The 20,601-nt window shown below is 44.2% G+C and overlaps 1 protein-coding gene across 1 annotated transcript in view; it reads left to right on the top strand.

The window, feature by feature from the left end:
- Nucleotides 1–12,155, top strand: part of TYR (tyrosinase) — an 87,196-nt gene extending 75,041 nt beyond the window's left edge. The window contains exon 5 of the mRNA XM_006276878.4: nucleotides 11,665–12,155. Within this exon, the coding sequence (XP_006276940.1) occupies nucleotides 11,665–11,885 (221 nt within the window). The 3' untranslated portion in view covers nucleotides 11,886–12,155. The remainder of the gene's footprint in view (nucleotides 1–11,664) is intronic.
- The last annotated feature ends 8,446 nt before the right edge of the window (nucleotides 12,156–20,601 follow it).

Genomic DNA, 20,601 nt, shown 5'->3' with positions numbered 1-20,601 from the left:
AAGCAGGTCACTGGAATGATTAGGCTGCTCAGAACTCTACTAAGTTGAGGGACATGTGAATCAAGGACTCAAGCCTTCAGCATGAGATACATACAACCTACACCCCTGCGATAGGACCAAGCTTTCTTCATAGAGAAGCAGTAAATAAGTGAGAGCAGGAAAACGTGCATATTCCGTTTTTCTAGTTCTGCTGGAAAACCTTTTGTAAATGTGGTATTCAGTAGAAAAGGCAAGTGAGAGCCAGGAGTCTGATAAGTGTATATCAAGGGCAGCAGAGACATTTTAGCAAGACTAACATTTATCCTAATAGCTTTTTTCACTTTGTCTGAACAATAATATAGTACATTGGGTAACTCTGCCCCCCTGAAAGATTTTGCTTCCTGATGGGGTGCATGACTTCTATGGGACTTGGTAAATATCCCCAGAAGGCATGTAGTTTGTTCATTCAATTCTTTTAAATACCGTCAGTGCCATCAAGCAAGCAAATTTTTATGGCTAATTAATTTCACACATAGGAAAAAAGAATCTATTATTGTCCTTGCTAAGCATAAAAAAAATTTCAATATAACTGTGTAGAGGCAAGCGTAAGTTTTAATCTTAACCCATTATAATCAGCAGGACCAATTTCAGCCATTCAAAAATGAAATCAGGCCTCAAAGTAATAAAAACAGATTTTTAAGCCAAAATAAATAATGATCGTGGTTACAGCTCTTCTTTCTTTTATTTTCTCAGTGTCAAGACTTCTTTTCTTCACAATCCTGAGGGCTGGAAAGTCTCTTAAGGCTTCTAGCTCACAATCATTGAATGGCGCTATGGGATCTGATCCCTAATCCCAACAATCGTACTTTGTGCCATGCCACATGTGCATGGCAGGAAGAGTGATTTTGGGATCCAATTCCAACCGTGCCATTACTACTTGTCAGTGCAAAGGGAGCTCAAGATTTTGATCCTAGTCTCCCTCTGCACCAGCAAACTGAAAGCCAGGGGCCACAGCCCCACACACAGGACCAGTCCTGGATCTGGTTCACCCAGGAGTGTCTGAGCAAACAATGATCTGATTGTGGACCTCACCTGGAAAGCCACAACTTTTGAACCTAGAGTTTCATAGTTTCATAGTTGGTAGGGTTGGAAGGGACCCGAGCAGATCATCAAATCCGACCCCCTGCCATGGCAGTTGTCTGAACCAGGGCTGATAATCAGCTGATTATCAAAACCCTGTAGCTGTCTTATCTGACCAGCATAAATAGGTACAGGCAGGGGAGATAAGATAAGAATGGTTTAAACCTAATTCAAATTTAAATTCAGATTTAAATTTAGGAGGCCTAAAGGACAGTTGAGTCCTATAATCACATGGCTCTGGGAGTTCATTCTAAAACTAATAACTATCATGAGTTGAAAATACTGCATAATACACTGACATGGCAAAACTTTATATATATAAAAAGATTCAGACACAGGAATAATCTGGTATTTAAAAAAAAAGATGTAGGTGTTTCTAATCCTTGTGTCCATTAAGTTAGTAGAGAGAGGTAAGTTAAGGTGATTCTTTAATTCTGTAGGAAGAGCAGCACTAAGAATGGAATTAATTCCTGATCAGAAAATCTATATAAGCTGAATATGCACTCAGGTGTCTTTTCCATCCTGTATTAGAAAGAAATAATGGTTTAAAATGAACAATGGTCAAAAGCCACAAAATGTAGATTTGTATTTTGAAACTCCCAAGCTTTGCGTATGTTTTGACCACAATTTTTTTCTTATTTAGAAGTGTTAGGTTCATATTAAGGGAGAAACATATGGTCCTCCTCCTTCAGGATCTCAAGAACTATTGTAGGTTAAATTATCCCAACCTATGCAATGTATTCCAATAGAACTAGATTGGTGATCAAAGGCAGGATTAGACTGATCACCATATTTGGGGCCAGGGAGGAGTTTTGCCCCATGATCAGATTGGTATGATCAGATTGGTATGGACTGTGGGGTTTGCCTCTTCTGTAGTGAGGGCTGTGGACTTCTACCCAAGATCTCTTAGGCATATATTGACAACATTTCAGAGAAGGACATTGGCTGCTGTGGTTCCCCTTCTTTACCTGTGACAGATTAGGGTGTTAGGTCTGTGTTGTGTCAGTGTTGAGAGTAGTCTTATGTAGGGTTTAGATTATAGATTGTATATAGGGACCTACCAAATTCACAGAGGGAGTGGGCTGAGCAGTGACTCCTTAAATTTTGCAGGTTCCCCTGTGTACTCCCCCACCATTGATTGGCGGAGGGGCCCCACTGCTTGCTGCTCACTCCTGATTGGTGGGGAGGCAAAAAACACAGTTTTAAATATGGTGCTGATTTTGCTGCTCACTGCTGATTGGCCAAGGGGCCCATGCTGTTCATTGTTGACTATCCAGGATGTGAAAATAGCACCGTATTTTAAATCATGGTTTTTGCCTCCCTGCTGACCAGGAGGGAGCAGTGAGTAGTAGGGCCCCTCCTCCAATTAACAGTGGGGGAACACACAGGGGAACCTGCAGGATTAAGGGAGCCACTGTATACCCCACTCCTGCCTTGAATTTTGTAGGTCCCTAATTGTATAGGATGTTTTGCCTCATGCAGGGGGTTGGAGTAGATGACTTCTGGAGGTCCCTTCCAGCCCTATTTTTCTATGATACCATGAAAGAGCTGCTCCTCATTAGCATTATAGGTACAGTTAATACGTTCAAGGTAGGAAAAAAAAATACCAGTAAAGATTGTATCAAAGGACATGGTTTTAGAAGACACGACACCTTCTGCAGGAATTAGTGTCCAGAAATTAGAGGCGAAGGAGGAGAAGTATAGAGTGGGGAAGGGACAACTGGAAATTGGAGGAGAGAAGGCAGAACTTTTGAGTGAGAATGGCAGAGATTCAGTTGACCTGAAGAGACCAGTTGTGTTATTTAAAAAGGAGCACAAGAAGGCACGTAGGAGACAATGAACAAACACAATCCAGTGTGTTTATATGGTCCTTCTGAGGAGAGGCAGATGTGTGTAGCCTTCCCCGCAGATGAGAAATAAGCAAGTAAGAATCTGTATATATTTTAAGTGCACTTTCCTTTATGACCTTTCATAGACTAGTCCTGAAGCAGAGTTGGTTACAAATAGCACCCAGGCAATCTCTTCACACCACAATTAATTACTAAGGAAGCAACTTTACCCCTAGAATTGACTCTGCTTAGAAAATGAGGCAGAGCCAGCTCTCTTTCTCCTGACTGGAGCTTTGCATAATAAACTAACAACCCATGTTGCTTGCCTTCCCAAAACTGAACATTTGTTTACATGTTCATGAACAAGTTTGGAAGAGTGTAACAAGTTTTTCCAAGTGATGGCTTTTGAAAAAATACAATAGTGCAAATTGTAAGGTAAGCACTTGTATTTGAGGCCCAGCTACATTTTTCCAGAAATATGACCTGGCAACTCCGTGTTTAAGTATGTGTTTGACTTTCCAGCAACTCTTTTTTAATCTCTGTAGGAATTTCGATGACCTCAGTACATGATGCTGAATGAGTCACTTTTGAATAGGTAGACATGTGCTTAAGTATAAACCTAAGAGCCTAACTACAGGGTCCTGTTTTGAAAACCATACACAACAGGATCAATCTCTTTGGTTCAGTGGGTGATGTGAACATGATGCTGGGCCCCAGGCACACTGAGAAATATTAACAGTGTTATAAAAATATTAATCAGCTGAGAGTATTCAGTATGCTCCAGAAAGCCTAATCTTATGTGAGACTATGGGGAAGTCCCTAACTAGAGTCAGACCTCCATTCAAAAAGCCTCAGCCAGCTGGTGACCAACTGATAGGCAGCACAATAGAAACCAGACAGTCTTGTAGTGGCACAAGGATGTCACTCCAGGAAGTATGCAGCCAGCTCTGAGGCCACTCAGGGAATCAAGGCACTGGCCAAGATCAGGATAGGGGAGCAGAACCTGAGGTTGACCTAGGTCAGGCAACCAGAAGATCAATGTGAGAGCATAGTGTAGGAACAAGCCAAGTCAAGAAGGTGGGAGATCAAACAGAGAGTGAAGACTAGGAGCAAGAGCCTGGATCAGTCTGAGGAGCCAGCCACAGGGTGGCGAGCTGGGATGAGTGGTCATATTGCCCATGCCATCCTGACAAAGGAGACCTGACTGATCTCATCTCTGAGATAGCACATACTATTGACTAGACTACAAAAGGACTCAGCATTAAACTAAAGAGCTGATGATAACATAGGGATGTCAAGATGAGATAAAATGCAAATGCTTGGATGGCAGGTTGTAATTAAACTGAAAGTGCATGGTAGATGCCCTCTTGGGACATAGTATGAATACCTCAATTTCATGTCTGAAAAAAAAAGAATTAGAATATCAAAGTAAAAGGTGAGAAGAGGAAAAGAGATTCCCAGTTACTATATTTCCTTCAGGCTGGTGGGAGGGGAATAATAAAGTTAATTGAAACAAGGAGGGAAACGCATATGGAAAAACATGGGACTTGGAAAGAGAATGTGAGTTGACATTTGATTTATATAAAACAGTGTGTTTTACTCTTATTAGACTCAGGATACTCCTCATTAGACTCGGGACACCCCTCAAAAATTCCATCTTTTAGCTTTCACTTATTTTTTGACTGCAGAAAAAAAATAGAGAAATTCTTGTTTCAGAGAACTCAGAAAGACCACAGCAGGTCAGAGTGTTTTTCACACTATGAATTCCTATATGAAATCTCGGTGTTTATCCTGTGAATCGTGTTAAGATTGCATGACACTCTGTGGCACCCTTGTAATAATCTCAAGGATGAGATTATATGTTAGTTAACAGGTGCTAATTCTAAGGAAAGGTAGTCTGTGTTAAGGTTAACAAGTGCTAGTGATCAGTCACGCTATCAGAGCTAATGCCTTAATGTGCACTGCTCAGACCTGCCACTGGGGGGCTAGGAAGCAGGATTTAGGCTAGAGGTTGCAAAGCTGCTCCATGCTTACCCCACTCACCAGTTGTCTCACCAAAGCACAGGCTGGGGAGGAGAGGGAGTAGGGAAGGGCATGCTCCCCCTCCACTTCCAAAACCACCCTGCTGCCCCCATCGTGCCCTGGGTTGGCCCCCACCTGTTCATCACTATCCTGCTACCCCAATCAGCCCAAGAGCAGCGGTGGTGGTGGCAGGAAGTGAATTAAAGAGACTTCCCCTCCCTGCCTGCTCCCAGGCTCTCTGTTGCCCACAACACCCCCAAATCCAGTTCCCACTGAACCCCTTTACCTCCCTTTTCCTCTTCCCCATGCCCCCCCATCCCTCTTCACCCCTTTTCCCTCCCTTCACATTCACCCCATCTCCACCCACCTGTTGCCAAACTATTCCCAGCTGTCAATCCAGGGCCATGGAGTCTTGGATGATAGCTAGTCCACCTGAGAGCATTACCTCATGGGAAAATGGAGGACTGCAAATTGGTGGTTTCATCTCAGATGAACACCCAGAAGTTAATTTAACTCAAGCTAAGTAGCACAGCTCAAAGGTAATCCTTTCTCAAAGCGGTGTAAATTTAAGGTGATGAAAAGATACTTAGCACTTGTTAGCAAGCCTTACTATGTGATCATTCAAATTTTAAGTGCTCTTAACACAGTCTAATTCTAATGTGTAATCTCACCCTGAAGTGATTTAATAAAGAACAATACTTACATGTTTCTAAAAGTTATCCCCACTTCATACTTACAAGCAATTTTACAGTAATAAACTACCCTTTGGGGAGCTAGGAACAGATTAGGAAACACATACTGGGAGAATCTCAGATGTTATATAGCTATACCCAACCTGCTCTCTTGCAGTACAGATGAGAAAACTTCAAAAAGAAAAAGCAATCATGTCACTGATGGCATTAATTATAGGTAACCATAAAAATGTGTTCTGTGGTACTCCAGATGCAGTGAGGAATACTTTTGCTCATTTAAACACAAAGACAATCCATTTTGTGCTTATGTTTGTGCCATCAGTTATAGGCCTGTGAGTGGGAGCCTACTGCAAGGGTATTGGAGCAAAGCATAAAAGCCTAACAACTGTCAGCCTTGAAGAGTGCTCAGAACATTTTTAACTATCCTATGCACAAAGGGGCGGATTTTGATTTTCATGGTATCTAAGCAGAGTTGGACACAGTGAAACCAGGGTGCCAGGAAGCAAGCCATAGCCTCCTCTTCTACCTGGCCTTCACAGACATTAGAGTTGTCAAGGAGCAGCTTTCATTTATAGCACTGGGCCGTGGCACAGTGAAATCCCAGTGTGCTCTGCCATTCCCTGTCCCCAACAGGACCATCTCTAGCCAGTACCCATAGTGGACCAAGCATACTAAAAATGTGGCCAAAAATCTCCTTGCCTACTCTTACCTATTATAATAGATTATAATAAAAATCAGAGAGATATTCTCGTTGTCCATCAAGAACAAGAAAAACAAACAGAATGACTCACCCAGGGTGAGGAAACTTCTGCAAGGCTGAGCTAGATAGATATCATTTTTGTGGTCTAAAGGCTTGCTTTAGAAGCCAGTGTTCTATAACTAACTAGATTAGGGGGTAGAAAAGCATGTGATGGGAAATAGCAATTCACTGCCAGTATGTCAGTGGGGTGTAGGTGAATGAATAAATGAAAATGAATGGGTTTTGTTTGTTTTTTTTGCCATCCAAAAGAGTTGCATTTCTGCAATGTTCAGAACTGACTGTACAACAGTTTTATGCCAGACTGGCATGGAATTGAAGGAATGTTTAAAAATAGGTATATATGCTAAAGTCCTCTTAAAAGCCAAAAGGTGGTTCTGGTCTTTATTGGTGGTCAGTTGTACCATTAGTACCCTGACGTGTTTTGTACATAAAAGCGCTCGGGGCAGTGCAAGGAAGACTGCCAGTTCAGTCATGGGGTATTGCTGTGTTCCTTCTTCCACCAGCAGCCAGCAGGGAGAGTCCACATTGTTCCATGAATGCAGTAGAGACAGTTTAGGAACTGAATTCAAAGACAGTATCATTTGCCTCTAGAAACCTGAGGGATCCTTTGCTGCTGTTTGCTGCTAATTGTTGCATGTTGTGAGGAGGAGGGCTTGACTGGTTTTGTTTTGCCATGGTTTTCTCGATGAAGAATATTTTAATTGATGACAATGACACCTAAGAGCTCATAGGCAGTGTTGTGTTATATTTATTAAATCAAAATGCATAAATAAAACAAAATGAATTTGAAAGCCCAGCATATTCCTAGCTGGTTCCAGAAAATGGCTACTTTCCCCATTATTAGCAGTTGTACAGTCCTTGAGAAGCTAGCGGTACTGCTCACCAGCCTCACACTGCTGTGGATTACAACTTGTAATTAGTCCTTTGCAATTCTAGTTCGCAGCGTTCCAATAGCCAGGCAGATTAACAATGCCAGGAACAGTCATCGGTTGACTGCCGCGAACTACAGATGATAGAGCATCCTAGGGTTCTCTGTGCTTGGGCACCCATGAGTTGCCATGGTAACTTCATGGTAGGGATGCCAAACATCTTTTGTACAGCAAAAGAAATTGCAAACCGGCAGTAGATGCCAAGAGGTGGCTGTAGGCTTCTAGCTAATTAGAGAAAAAGCATGCAGGCTGAGGTCGAAGCTAGGCAGAGGCATGCTTAACTGGTTTAAGGCTATGAAAAGACATAAAATAATCCCTTCTAGAAGGATCTGTCACTGAATGGTCTCAAAGTCGCATTACATTTTACCAAGGGGTAATGTTGATCTGCCAGTTTTCCTCCAGGCAATGCCGATGGGATGTGGGAAGACTAATTTGGCTGTGTTAGTCAAAAGTCATGCAGAAGGCAGGGTAGAGATGGCTCTTATAAACAAACTGAATCAGAGATGCAGCTCCAATCCAGTTAAATCTACAAGGTGCAGCTCTACCCTGCTTTCTGCCGGATGGAAGGATGCGGAGATGGTTGCAGCATAGTTTATGGACTTAAAAAGTTACCCATCTTATTCTGCAAGGAAGAAGCCTTTGTAACAACAGTGGCAGATCCGGGGGGAGGGGGGAGGGAGCTGGTGTGATGCAGTCGCACCTCCTTGATTCCTGCTCCCCACAAAGTTTAAAACCAACTGTTTGACAGTGACAGCAGTATTTCTATTCAGGCAACAGTGAGGGAGTCACTTGACTTCACGGCTCCTTAAAATCTACCTGATGCCGTCTAAATTCTTCATGCCACAAGTATTAATGACCTTCTTTCCTTTTTAATGGTCTTGATGTTCCACCAATCGACATTCTTTGTTGTGCAATTCTGTGGTCCGTTAGCTGCCCCGGTCATGTAGCTCCTATTTCACAGCTTTTCAGACTGTTTTTAATTCATTCCAATACAATTATATTTGTTTTAGAATGACTCAAACTGAATAATACAGCCCTAGGCTCCTAGGATGTGAGTAAAGCTCCTAGTTTATTTTCACTTGGAGAAAACTGCTGTGTTACATGAGATGAGCATGGATCCTGGTTTTCCCTGATAAAAAAAATTGCAAATTCTCTGACAATACCCCCAAAATCCATGATTAAAATGGGAGGCCCCTCACTCCTTCCTATAGCCCCCTGGGCCTACTGGTGCCCCTCATTTCCCTGCCCCCCACAACTCCCTGGCCATGCTCATGCTGGCCATGCTCATGCCTTTCACTCCCCCCCACAGCCTCCTGGCCATGCTTATGCCCATTACCTGCCCCAGGCCCCTGCCCCCCTTCCATCCCTGCTGAAGGGCAGCCCCAGATGTCAGGGCAAGAGGGTCAGGGACCCGGGACCACAGCCCGCTGCCCCTAGTAGGAGGCAGCAGCTGCTGTAGCAGAGCAGAGCCCAGCTCCCCTGCTGTAGGCTCAGGTGGGCAGGGAGTGGCTCCCCACCCCTGCGCACACTCCTGGGGGGGCAGGAGGGATCTGTGCCCCCAGATCTGTGTGGGGCGGGGATGGGAAGAGCTGCCCACTACAGGCTTGGGCTCCCTGCCCTGCTGCCCTCCATCTGGGCCTCCAGAGACAAGCAGGTGCAACCTGATACTGCAGGGAACAGCAAGACCGTGCAGGTATCTCCTTGATGCTGTGAGCTCTGTGCTGCTCTGGTGTGGGTTCCCCTGCCTATGCGGCAGCAGCAGGAGCTGCAGTGCATAGTTGTGCCCCTCACTGCTGCTGTGTGCACTGGGGACACATTGCCCGGGCAGCATGGAGCTCGCAACAGCAAGTAGGTTTCCTATGCAGCCCCACTCTACCCTGCAGTTCCAGGTCGCACCCACTGGGCTGCGGAGGCCGTGGGGAGACGGCAGCAGGGTCGGAGACCCAGCCCACAGTGGGCAGCCCGTGCTCATGCCTTCCCCCACCCCGCACGCTGAGCTGAGTGGCATGTGTTCCCCCTGGACCCTGGGAGTGTGCGTAGTAGTGGGGAGCCAGTCCCACCTCCCACAACCCCCTGGATGAACCATTTGCAGGCCTGTCCCACTCCTTGCCAGGGCCTTGCAGCCACACATTATGGCCTGGGTCCCCAAGTCCCATGTATTGCCCAGCTGGGCAGGATCCCCAGCCCTATCCAACTCCCTCCCTCTGTTCCCCTTTCCCCTCCCACTTACCTGTGGGAGCTGCTCTCCAGGCTGCCTGGTGGCCCTGTGCAGGTGTAAGCATACACATGCACGTGGCACCCCCTGCCTGACTGCCCTCATCCCGTTCCCTCCCAGCCCCCTGCAGGCTGGAACTCTGCCAGCCTGCCGAGAGCTCTTTTCAGAAATGCAAAATCCATGGGTTTCTCCAGCAAAATGAGAAATCTGCAGGTTCCCCTGGCAAAGCAGAAAATCCATGGTTTTCTCCATTCTTCTGTAGGAAACAGAAAACCTAGGTACCTGGGAATGATGCACCTCACCATGTGCACCTCCTTTTCAAAATCCTACATCTGCCCATGTGTGACAATGTTCATTCTCAATGCCATTAAGGTGGCCCCAGAGTTTCCATGATAAAATTCCTCCTCCAAATTTAAGGAGCTGAAGTTCTGTCATGCATGTAATATATAACTTGCAAAAACAAAGGCTTCATTAAAGGAGCATTATTAAGATTGCAAAGTCAAGTGGTCACAAGTTAGTAAATGTGAGAATTAAAATTGTCTGGGCAATTTTAATTTAGTCATCTTGTGCATGTGCATTATGATATGGTCATTAATAGTACGGTCACACATTATTTCTTTTTTCCATAGGACCCCTGCCCCATTCACAGAATAAGCAATTCAACAACCATTCATTGTTTTATTTTCTTCTCATTATTCACTGTCTGGTCCCATGCCTTATTTACTGTATATTAGTCAAACTCGCCTCTAAATATGGAATTATTCATTGTCCCCACTGGCTTTTCTATGATGCTCAACAATACCATATTGGAGTGCTTCCTATACATTAATTACCATTCATAATATGCCTGTGAGAGAGTGGTATTGACCCTATTTTCCTGATGGGCTGTTGAGGCACAAAGATGTACCTAGGTCCATTCATTATGGGTGCACAGTTTAAGACACAATTGTGACCTGTGTTTTCTGTCTGTGGCACGATTACAGTAGGTTGCTGCTTCCTCAGCTAGACTTTTGGTCCCCAAGCCATTCCTTAGAGAGCCCCAGTAACAAACAGAACTTTTTAACAAATAAAGCACATAAAACAAAACTTGTTGTCCTGGATATGGGGAGGGGCCCCTTGTGGCTTCAGCCTTCCCACAGCAGTCTTGCCCTCCCCATGGCCAGCAGTTTCCCACATCTCCCTTCCTGGTCCTTCTGGCTGGAGTTTTTAACTCTCATTGAGCCACTTCCTCATGAGCCTTCACCCAGGCTGCAGTCCCTCTACCAGGCTGGCTGCTTTCTTTTAAGGGGACAGGCCACTCTGTCACGATGATATAGTTAATTTTACATGTTTGGTGACCTCATTTGAAGCGTTGAATGCTCAGAACTTCCAAGCTAAGATTATCACATTGGGCCACCCAGAAAATAAAGCGCACACCGTGAGCAGAGGTCTACTCAATTCACAATTTTGCAGATTTCACAGAAATCGGGAAATCTGGGACTGTCTGTGAAATCAACTTAAAAAAAAATTATAAAAATAAAATGCTGTCTCCCCAGTGACTGCTCCTTGAAAATCTTCCTGGTAGCCCCCATTCTTGTTTACATATTACAGACCATACTTAATTTCCTCAAAGGTATGATGGAGGATCCAATTTATTAAAAATTTTAAAATACTTTGGCTGTATCTACCCAAAGCAATGCCACACTATATAGCATTTCCCAAGCTAACTCCACACCCAAAACAGCATACCTGTGTCAGTGCAGTGCTCTGCCCAAGTTAATGAGATGGAGTGTTAATTAGCTCAAGTATCGTGCCACACAAACAGAGCTATCCTTGTTCTAGAGCCCAAGTGAGTATCAGTGCAGATATACCAGCTCATTCAAAGCTAACACAGGTATTTGTGCATGCCACTGCAGTCTGATGTGCAGACATACTCTTTGTGATCTTCAGATAACAGCAAATTGTACTGACATAAGGTCTTCCATTAGTCAGAGACTTCCAGTAGCAAACACTATAGAACTGCTGGCCTCTACACACTGACACTGGGAATTACCTAATATGAGTGTTTCATTTTGTTTTTTTGGTGTTTTTCTTTTCTCTCTTTTTATTTTTTTTGCAGTTAACTTCTTCCAGGACTATTTGATGCCCTACCTCGAGCAAGCCCGTCAGATCTGGGCATGGCTAGTTGGAGCAGCTGTGGTGGGTGGTATAATTGCTGCCCTGATCACAGGACTGATTGTTCGGGGGTGTAGTAAGAAAAGGAGAACCTCTGAAGAGACACAACCACTACTTTTGGAAAGTGAGGATTATCAGAGTGTGTCTTATCAGTCCAATTTGTAGAAGCCACCAGTAATCCAGCAAGGATGACAAGTGCTAACCCTAAAGCACGTATTCATTATTTGGTACAAGTTTACAGAATATCTTGCTGTGGTGCACTGTGTAAGAGGTGTGGGATGTACTGTTCATCATACTTGTAACACACGGTATCATAGTGTATTATCAGCCTCTCATAGAATATGTCCTAACACCAAGTGTATGTTATTGTGCAGCCTAAGAATATATCATGTATTTCCCTATTCTCAATTAAAGATGGAACCAAACTGTTTCTCAGCTTCTTGGCTCCTGGTTTTGGTGATTTGCTATTTTGCTTGTACTTGTTATAAATTTAGAGCCTGATTCTGCATTCAAACCATAGGGAGGAATTCATAGTGTTCACTTAGGTGCAAGAGCATACATATCTGATTGCAAGAGTGGTGCATTTACCCTGTGCTTTTCTGATGCTTTTCATTTAATGAAAGAATTGTCCCTCTGCCTGTGATTAGAGCAAGTAATTGCTAGACAGAATTTTTTTGTTGTTGTTTTAAGGTAGATTTTTTTTCCCCCTTGGTTCCTATAAGAAAGTATTTGTCCTTGCTTGATTCCAGTGACAGCAGGATGTACATAATGTTTCAAAATCATTTTTCACTTCTTTAAAATATTCCACTAATCCTTTTACTAGAGCTTTGGGGTTTTTTTAGAAGACTGAGCTCTACAAATTTTCTATCTCTGGCCATTTCAGCTTCCTCCTGTAAATTAAGATAGATACATATTCCATACAGATAACCAACATATCACAAAATGAGACATCTATTGACATGACAAACCTAATAAAAAAATCCTCACCACTGTTGGAGGTGAGGATTTCCAATTGGCTATTAATAGTTTCATTCACATCTCCATCTAGAAGCATCAGGTCGTATTTACCCATGGGTTATTCCTTATTCTCAATCAAATATGGAGCTAAACTGTTTCCCAGCTTCTTGGCTAGGGTCAGACTGGCCTAGAGAATCCCATCGTATTGTGGCTGGTCCCAGCAAATTTAAATTCTGCTGTGTAGAAATTATAGTTCAAATGGGGATAAGCATTGTCTGGTGCTGGAGGTTCCAGGTTTGAGCTCCCAAGTGGCAGCACATAGAGAACCATGGTATCACACAGGTACTAAAAAACAAAATAATTAGTGACTGTGAGATCCTCAGACACTAGAGTAAAGAGGATAATACAAGAATATAGAGAAAAAGGAGCAGAAAACATCAGTGGCTTCTTTAATCCCCTCCTAGATCCTTCAGGAGGGGACAGGAATAGTAAGGCAAACCCCCAGCAGCTCCCTGGTCTGGGTCCCCAGTCGGGTATTGGTGGGTGGGGGAATAAGGAGAGGCTGCTTCTCTGCCCTGCTCTGGCCCATTGCTCCACTTCCCTCTCAGACAGCTCTGGGAGGGGACTGAGCTCACCCTGGTGTGGGGAAGACCTAGCGAGCAGGGGAGAGCAGGCAGGTAGAGACTGAACGCCTGGAGGACTACAAATTTCTCCTTTTATGAGACTGAAATTTACCCTACACAAGCTAGGTAGCACAGACCAGAGTAAACCTTCACTTGAAGTTTCACCTGATGTCCATCCATGGAAAAATCCTGGAGAAAATTGTCAAGGAATCCATCAACACCAGACTAACGGAAGGCAAACTTCTGAATGCCAGCCAACATGGCTTCGTGACTGGCAGGTCTTGCCTGACCAACCTCGTCTCCTTCATGACCAGGTGACATGAGCCCTGGACAAGAGAGATGCTGTGGATATCATCTGTCTGGATTTCAAAAAAGCCTTTGACCTAGTTCCCCATGATGTCGTCATGGCTAAGCTGGGGATCTATGGCCTGATCATCTTATGGTCTGATGGCTAGGTAACTGGCTACAGAGTTGGACCCAAAGAGTACTAGTTGATGGGAACAAAACAACATGTCACAGGGTGACTAGTGGAGTCCCTCAGGGCTCAGTACTTGGGCTGATACTCTTTAACATCTTCATTAAGGATCTGGGGTCAGGAGTCAGATGCTAACTGGCAAAACTTGCAGATGACACCAAATTTTGGGGGAGGGTGGTCACACCGCAGGAGAGGCTAGGGATTCAGACTGACTTGGACATGCTTTCAAGATGGGCTGGCCAAAACCTGATGGCCTTCCATGAAGGGAAGTGTAAGGTGCTGCACCTCAGTAGGAAGTGCCCTCAACACACTTACAAGCTCAGCAATGCTACGCTCACTAGCACCACGACTGAAAGAGACTTGGGGGTCCTGATAGACCACAAGATGAATATGAGACATGAATGTGATGCTTTGGCTGGCAAAGCAAACCAAACTCTGGTGTGCATCTACCGATGCATCTCAAGCAAAACCAGGGATGTCATCCTTCTGCTTTACTCGGCCCTGGTGAGACCGCAGCTGAAGTACTGCATCCAGTTTTGAATCCTCCCCACTTCAGGAGGGATGTGAAAAAGCTTGAGAAAGTCCAAAGGAGAGCCACTCATATGATCCAAGGCCTGGAGGGCAAGCCGTACGAGAAGCGATTGAGGGACTTGGGACTCTTCAGTCTGGAAAAGAGAAGGCTCGGGGGGACTTGGTGGCAGCCTACAATTATATAAGAGGGGTACATCAGGACCTGGAAGAACAGCTGTTCACCAGAGCTCCTCAATGGATAGCAAGATATAATGACCATAAATTCCAGGAAGGCTGATTTGGACTAGACATTAGAAAAACATTATTTAATGTGTGTGTCCAGGGTCTGGACCAAACTTCCCCCAGAGGTAGTGTAAACACCTACTCTGGGTTCTTTCAAAAAAACATCTGGATATTCTTCTTGCTGGGATCACTGAGTCCCAGCTGACTTCCTGCCTATGGCAGGGGGGCTGGACTTGATGATCTCACAAGGTCCCTTCCAGCCCCTAATGTCTATGAAATGAAGTGGCATAATGTTGAGATGTTCAGAGGGCACTTAGTATAAGTTAACACGCTTTAATGTGCAGGCACTTGCATTTTAAGTGCCCTTAGCATGCTCTTAAGTAAAACATGTAACTTCACCTTATGTCTCAGTTCAGCAAAGCATTAACACACTGTCTTCAAAGTGTTGGTAAATCATAATGTTTTCCTGAATTCAGGACTTAAATCTATAAAGAAGAAATTTCCCTTTCTTTGGGGCCTCTTACTGCTGATTCTAGTTGCTAGTACAGGGATGTGTTTTGAGGCCTTGGAATGAATTAAAATATACATGCAAAAATTTGTGCAATCTGTTCCTGTACTGATTGTCTTGAGGGAAAAATAACGGCGTTATTGTAAGGTTTTACATTCTCATATTGGTTATTTAATATGTACTTTGTACAACCCAGATTATTTAATTGGTACAAAGCATTAATGTAAAACAAAGAAAACCACATGGGATGCACATTTATAAGGTGGTTTGTTTTAAAATTTTATAAGCACAATGTTCAGCCTGGTCTTCACTGGAGATTTGTAGTTTATACAGTCACTCTCCAAACTGGTCTTGCAAGTTAGCCTGAAATTTCATCTTACTAGGGCCCCTAGCAGACATTCATTTTAAGGCATGATAGAATCTAATTTGCATTCCCAACAATCACACTTTCTGCCATGCAACATGTGAATAGCAGCATGCACAATTTTGGGATCAGGGATTAGATCCAAAGTGGGCCAAGTCTACATGAGATGCTGACTGCACAGTAGCCAAAAAATACTGTGCAGTAGCATGTCACAACACAGACAGTGCTAATATGCTACTGTGCAGTAGGATTAGTGCTAATACGCTACTGCACTGCTGTGCAGTCACAACACAGACAGTGCTAATACACTACTGCACAGTAGCCGAAACTAAAAGATGTTTGCTAGTGCTACTGCTACTGCACAATAACTCCACTTACTGTGCATTTATTTAGTACTTGCCAATACAGGTGCTTGATAAATGTACAGTAACAACTGTGCAGTAGCATCTCTGTAGATGTGCCCATTGTGCCTTACTTGTCAGTACAGGAGGAACTGGGGATTATGATCCTGGGCTCTCCCTCCACCAGCAAATTGCATCCTGGTTGCTGGTGATCAAACCAGGATCTGGAACTAGGCTCAATCTGGTTCCTGGTCCCAGCCAGCAATCAGCTGATTGTCAAAATCCCAGATGGGGAGCACATGGTTTTTACAGGTCCCAGGACAGGGCGATCCTAGGATTGGGCTGCAGCAGCCTGATCCTGAGGTCTCCGTACACTGGGACCTATAAATCCATGTGTGCTGCCGAGATGGGGTCCAGGGATTGGTTCTGCCAGGGACTGTATGCCAGACCCTGGGGGTGCTCCATGAGGGATCCTGACACTCAGCTGAATGCCGGGATCTCTCATGGGCCAGCCCCAGCTGTCAACACATTCAATTTAAGGCTTGGTAGGTACAAGCCAGAAAGTTGTTACACATTATATGTGGAATCATTTTGTGGCTCATTTACTGTATGGTCATACTTTAAATTGGTTTGACATTGTGGCTGGGTTACTATTTAAGGCATGATTAACCTGTTAATCATGTCTAAAATGTAACACATGTCAGGGGCCTAGATTTTCTGATTCCAAAGTGATCATCCAATTTTACCTGTAAATGGACTTGCACTACTGGCACTACCCCTTAATAGTTGTACTGCCCACGGAGACAAGTCTTTAGCAACAGCTAGGTGTCAGCTTTAGTTAAGCAGGAAAGGGAGGGTGAATCAGCTAAAGATTTGGCTTCGTCATTGCTCTATGTAGCCATAACTCTGGAAACACATATTTTACTTAATTCTGCCTTTCATAAACGAGGTGTGCATTATGTTCTGGGGCATGTGGTATGCGAGAAGATATGGCACAAAAATTTCAAATCAAGCTTGAGTCTAGGAGCCCAAGGAGAAAGGCTCTGAATAAGACCTGCCTCTCAGCAGCCCTAGTGAATGAATGGGGAACAAAGAGCTTAGAGTCCTGGCTGAAATGAACTCCTAAGGTTTGGGCTTTTTGGCAAGGAAGGTGTCTGCAAACTGCCAGAATCCCCAGCCGTCAAGCTCCCGGCTTTTCAGCAGGAACCCAGAAACCTTGGAGCCAAGGGCAATCCAGATAACAGGTCTGCAATAGAGCCCCACACTTTGGAAGCACTGAGGTCACCTTGGCCTCGACACAGACTGTTTGGCAACGGTGCCATAATGCCACACATCCTGGATATCTGGGTTTCTCAGCAAACTGTCAGGTGGGAAAGCAAGAAGCAGTGTTTCATTGGACTTTCACTGAAACAAATTTCTACAATAGGATTTTTCTGCATGGGAAAATTCACAAACAGAAGTAGTAAAGAAGGTCAGCATCCAGAGTATTCCCTATGGCAGGCACATGGATGAGATATGGCAAGGTCTATTATCTTTGGTGTGGTTGGGGCTGCCATCTCCTTGGCTGCTGCTAAGATAATTTACTCAAATTCCATCCCTTCCATCCATCTCCTACCACTGGGCAACTTACTGGTCTACCACTTCCTCTGCCAGGCCCCTCCCAGCTTATTGTAAAGCCCATCTCAGGTTTTTCCTAGGCTTTTTTTGACAAAAAGAGTCAGAGCCCTTCACAGTGGCATAATTAGGGTGAAGCAAATGGGGCAACCGCTTGGGGCACCAACTTGTGGGAGGGCAATTGTGGCAGCAACCAGAGGTCCTTTCTGGTCCCTCATTGCCCTTTTCCTTTTGTTCCCTTTCGTGGAAGGGTAGACAGTCTATTTCTCCCCATGCTGTCTTATCCAGAGAGATTGCAGAGTCCTCCCAATTTCCATCAGATGGATTAAAGGGAATTTATAAACCTTTTAGATTTCTATCCATCCCTTCTTTCCCTGCACGCTTAGCTAGGATGCCTACCCATCTCATGCATTGCGATCATCAAACAACCTGTAGAGTACCTGTATTCTGAGTGAAAACTAGGTTCATATTACCTGCCTCCTACTTTAAAGAGCCAACACACTCTGTTACACAGCACGAAGGGAGTCATGGGCATCCCCAGGGATTTTTATACAGTTACCGAAGGTCAAACTGGCAATATTTAAGCGCAATCAATGTTTGCCTGCCTCCTCTCTGTGAATTTACTGTTCAGCAAAGGACCCTAGCTGCATTACAGGGTGAAGGATCCTCTTACTTTTCCAAGGGAAAGCATCTTTCCAACATGCCCAATGAGACTACACCCTAGGGTAGGAAGGTTAGATCCTCACTATTCTACCTGTGAATTCACCCTGCCAAAAAATCCCAGCTGCAGGGACATTTTGGGAGACTTGTCTATATTGACCTAGCAAGAGACTATCTAACCCCCTTCACGTACCTGCCAGTAACAGCTTCCATATGTTACAAATGAACCAGAAGCCAAGCAATGTAAAGCTTTATAGCTTACTTCCCCTCTGGCTCATCTATTTCCATATGTTTGATATACAGCATTAATTCAAGCCAGAGTAGGATGAGGATACAAAAATGAAGAGAAAAGCATGGATCAGAGTGTTTCTGACATGACCGACGGTACAAAATTACCAACTATCAAAAAAATCACCACAATTTATAACAAGAGTTTATGTGTGATTAATTCTGAGAGGTTCTTGTACAGCAACGTGTCTCAGGGAGATGACTTCTGGTCACCATTAGACTAGGGCAGTGCGTGCCACACAGGGAAACTTAGTGACTGCTTGGGTAGGGGCCTGAAAGAGTGAGGAAAGACCACCAACATATATTTGGGCAGAGAGCTGGGTCCACAAACATTGGTCTGAAGTATCTGCCATGATGCAACATTATCCATGATATAACAGGGGCAACATTTCCAGATTTAAATGAATGCAAGGGGTTGCAAACTGTGAGCACAGCTTTGTTTGCTTGAGAAAACTTACCCTGGGGAGATGCCTTAAGCCCCAGAGAGGAGCACAACCTCTCATTGGGGTGTTTCAATTGGATAGATTAGGTGACTTCCAGGTCCCAACTACTGGAGGTCCTATCCTGTGACACCAGGCTTACCACTGGGTGGCACCCATTTCAGGGCTCTGGGTTCCACTCTGGAGACTGGACACCCAAAAATTAGGAATTGCAATAGTCAGTATTTCTAAGACCCATTTGTGGACCAAGCCCTTACTCACACATCTAGCTGAAGTACAAGTAGCACTTTTGGACTCAATAAGGTTTCTTGTGTGGGTGAAATGAAATGTATCCATAGCTTTTTGCAATCTGAGGTCCTCTATTTGCCTTGAGCTGAGGATCAGTAGTGCCAGTGCTGTGCTAATTCCCTCAGTAAAGCAAAAATAAGTATGTGTCTGTCACTAAAACATCTTTATTTGGCTACCTGGCAGCCTCATTACGATGCAATCAGCATTACAGCTCTCTGGCCTTTATCATACATGGTTGCCTCTGTGAATTCTTTAATTTTTGAAGCTGATCACTTTCTCTCATATCATTATAAATCATGTTTTGTCAGGGTAGGAAAATGAGCAGCTGTCACTCGTTTTTGTTCCTCCGCCTAGATTTTGCTGAAATTCGTATTTTTAGTGCCTACCCGCTCTGCAGAGTCAAATCTATAATTCACCATCTGTGCATACAAATACATGTGGAATGCAAGGCATTTTATACCAGGCGGTGTGTCAGCTGAAAATTGGCAGTGATGGGCCCTTGTCATGAAAAATTGCCTTTTCTTGTGTGTATGTGTGTTTAAATAAGCTTTGATTTAGGGATTCAGTTGCCTCTGTAAATATAGAAAATGAGCTCATTTTTGCTTTCCTGTACTGGGGTCTTCAGGCTTTCTTATTGCTCAGTATATATATAGGCTGGTTCCCATGTTGCTACCTTCTCTTGAGGAGCAGTGATACAGAACTTACACTGCAAAGGGGAGGCCTGGAAAAACCATAGCATTCAGAGAGCACAGAGGTAGGCACCTTGCTGGCTCTCTGCCCTTCTGAGCTACAAAACCCCAGCCTAAGGTAGACGATCTAGTATTCATTGACATTACAGTGTAAATAAATGTGCTAGAAGACAGGGAGTGCATAAATGTGTCTCCCCATGAGCAAACCCTCAGTGCGATTCAGCATCACAGCATGGTTCCTGGTTCTCGCCTCACTCCAAGGACCTAATCTGTGGCCTAATCTATTTGATTTGGTCTAATAAAAGATACTGGATTTACCCAAAGGACCTTGTCTACCTTATCTGTGTGGCAGCTCTCCTCCTCACCTACATGGCTTTCCCCTTAATACCAGTGCAGTAAAGCACAACTCACCCACCTATGCAGGCAGGGAGCAAATCAGTACTCTATGGGCTGTCCTTCCCGCTGTGTTTTGCCTTGTACATCTGATAGCCGGCACAGGGATCACATGAGGCACTTAGCATAGATGTGTGTGTGCATGATATAGATCACAATGGTGCCAGCACTATTTATAAAAACAATTCAATTCCCCCCCTCCCCATTGTTTTAAATTAAAATTAAAGGAACACAGGCTCTCTGGCAATGTTAAGGGGATGCACCACCATTACACTTTGATTGCGAAGTGGCAAATATTTTCTTGATCAAAACTTAAAGCTGTTTCCTTTAGTGTTCACTGCTTCACAGGGAGTTTAAGCACAGCCCTTCTACTGCTCTGCATTGGTATGCTGCTGTACATCTTCCCAAGCCCATGGCTGACAAGACGGCAATAAACAGGAATAAAGAGAAGTAGTTTGCAGGGCCATTTAATTCACTGGGCTGAATTG

This window comes from Alligator mississippiensis, chromosome 1 (assembly GCF_030867095.1).
Source record: "Alligator mississippiensis isolate rAllMis1 chromosome 1, rAllMis1, whole genome shotgun sequence".
Classification (NCBI taxonomy): Eukaryota; Metazoa; Chordata; order Crocodylia; family Alligatoridae; genus Alligator; species Alligator mississippiensis.
Note: the sequence above shows the minus strand (reverse complement) of the source record. Positions and strands in the feature narration are given on the sequence as shown.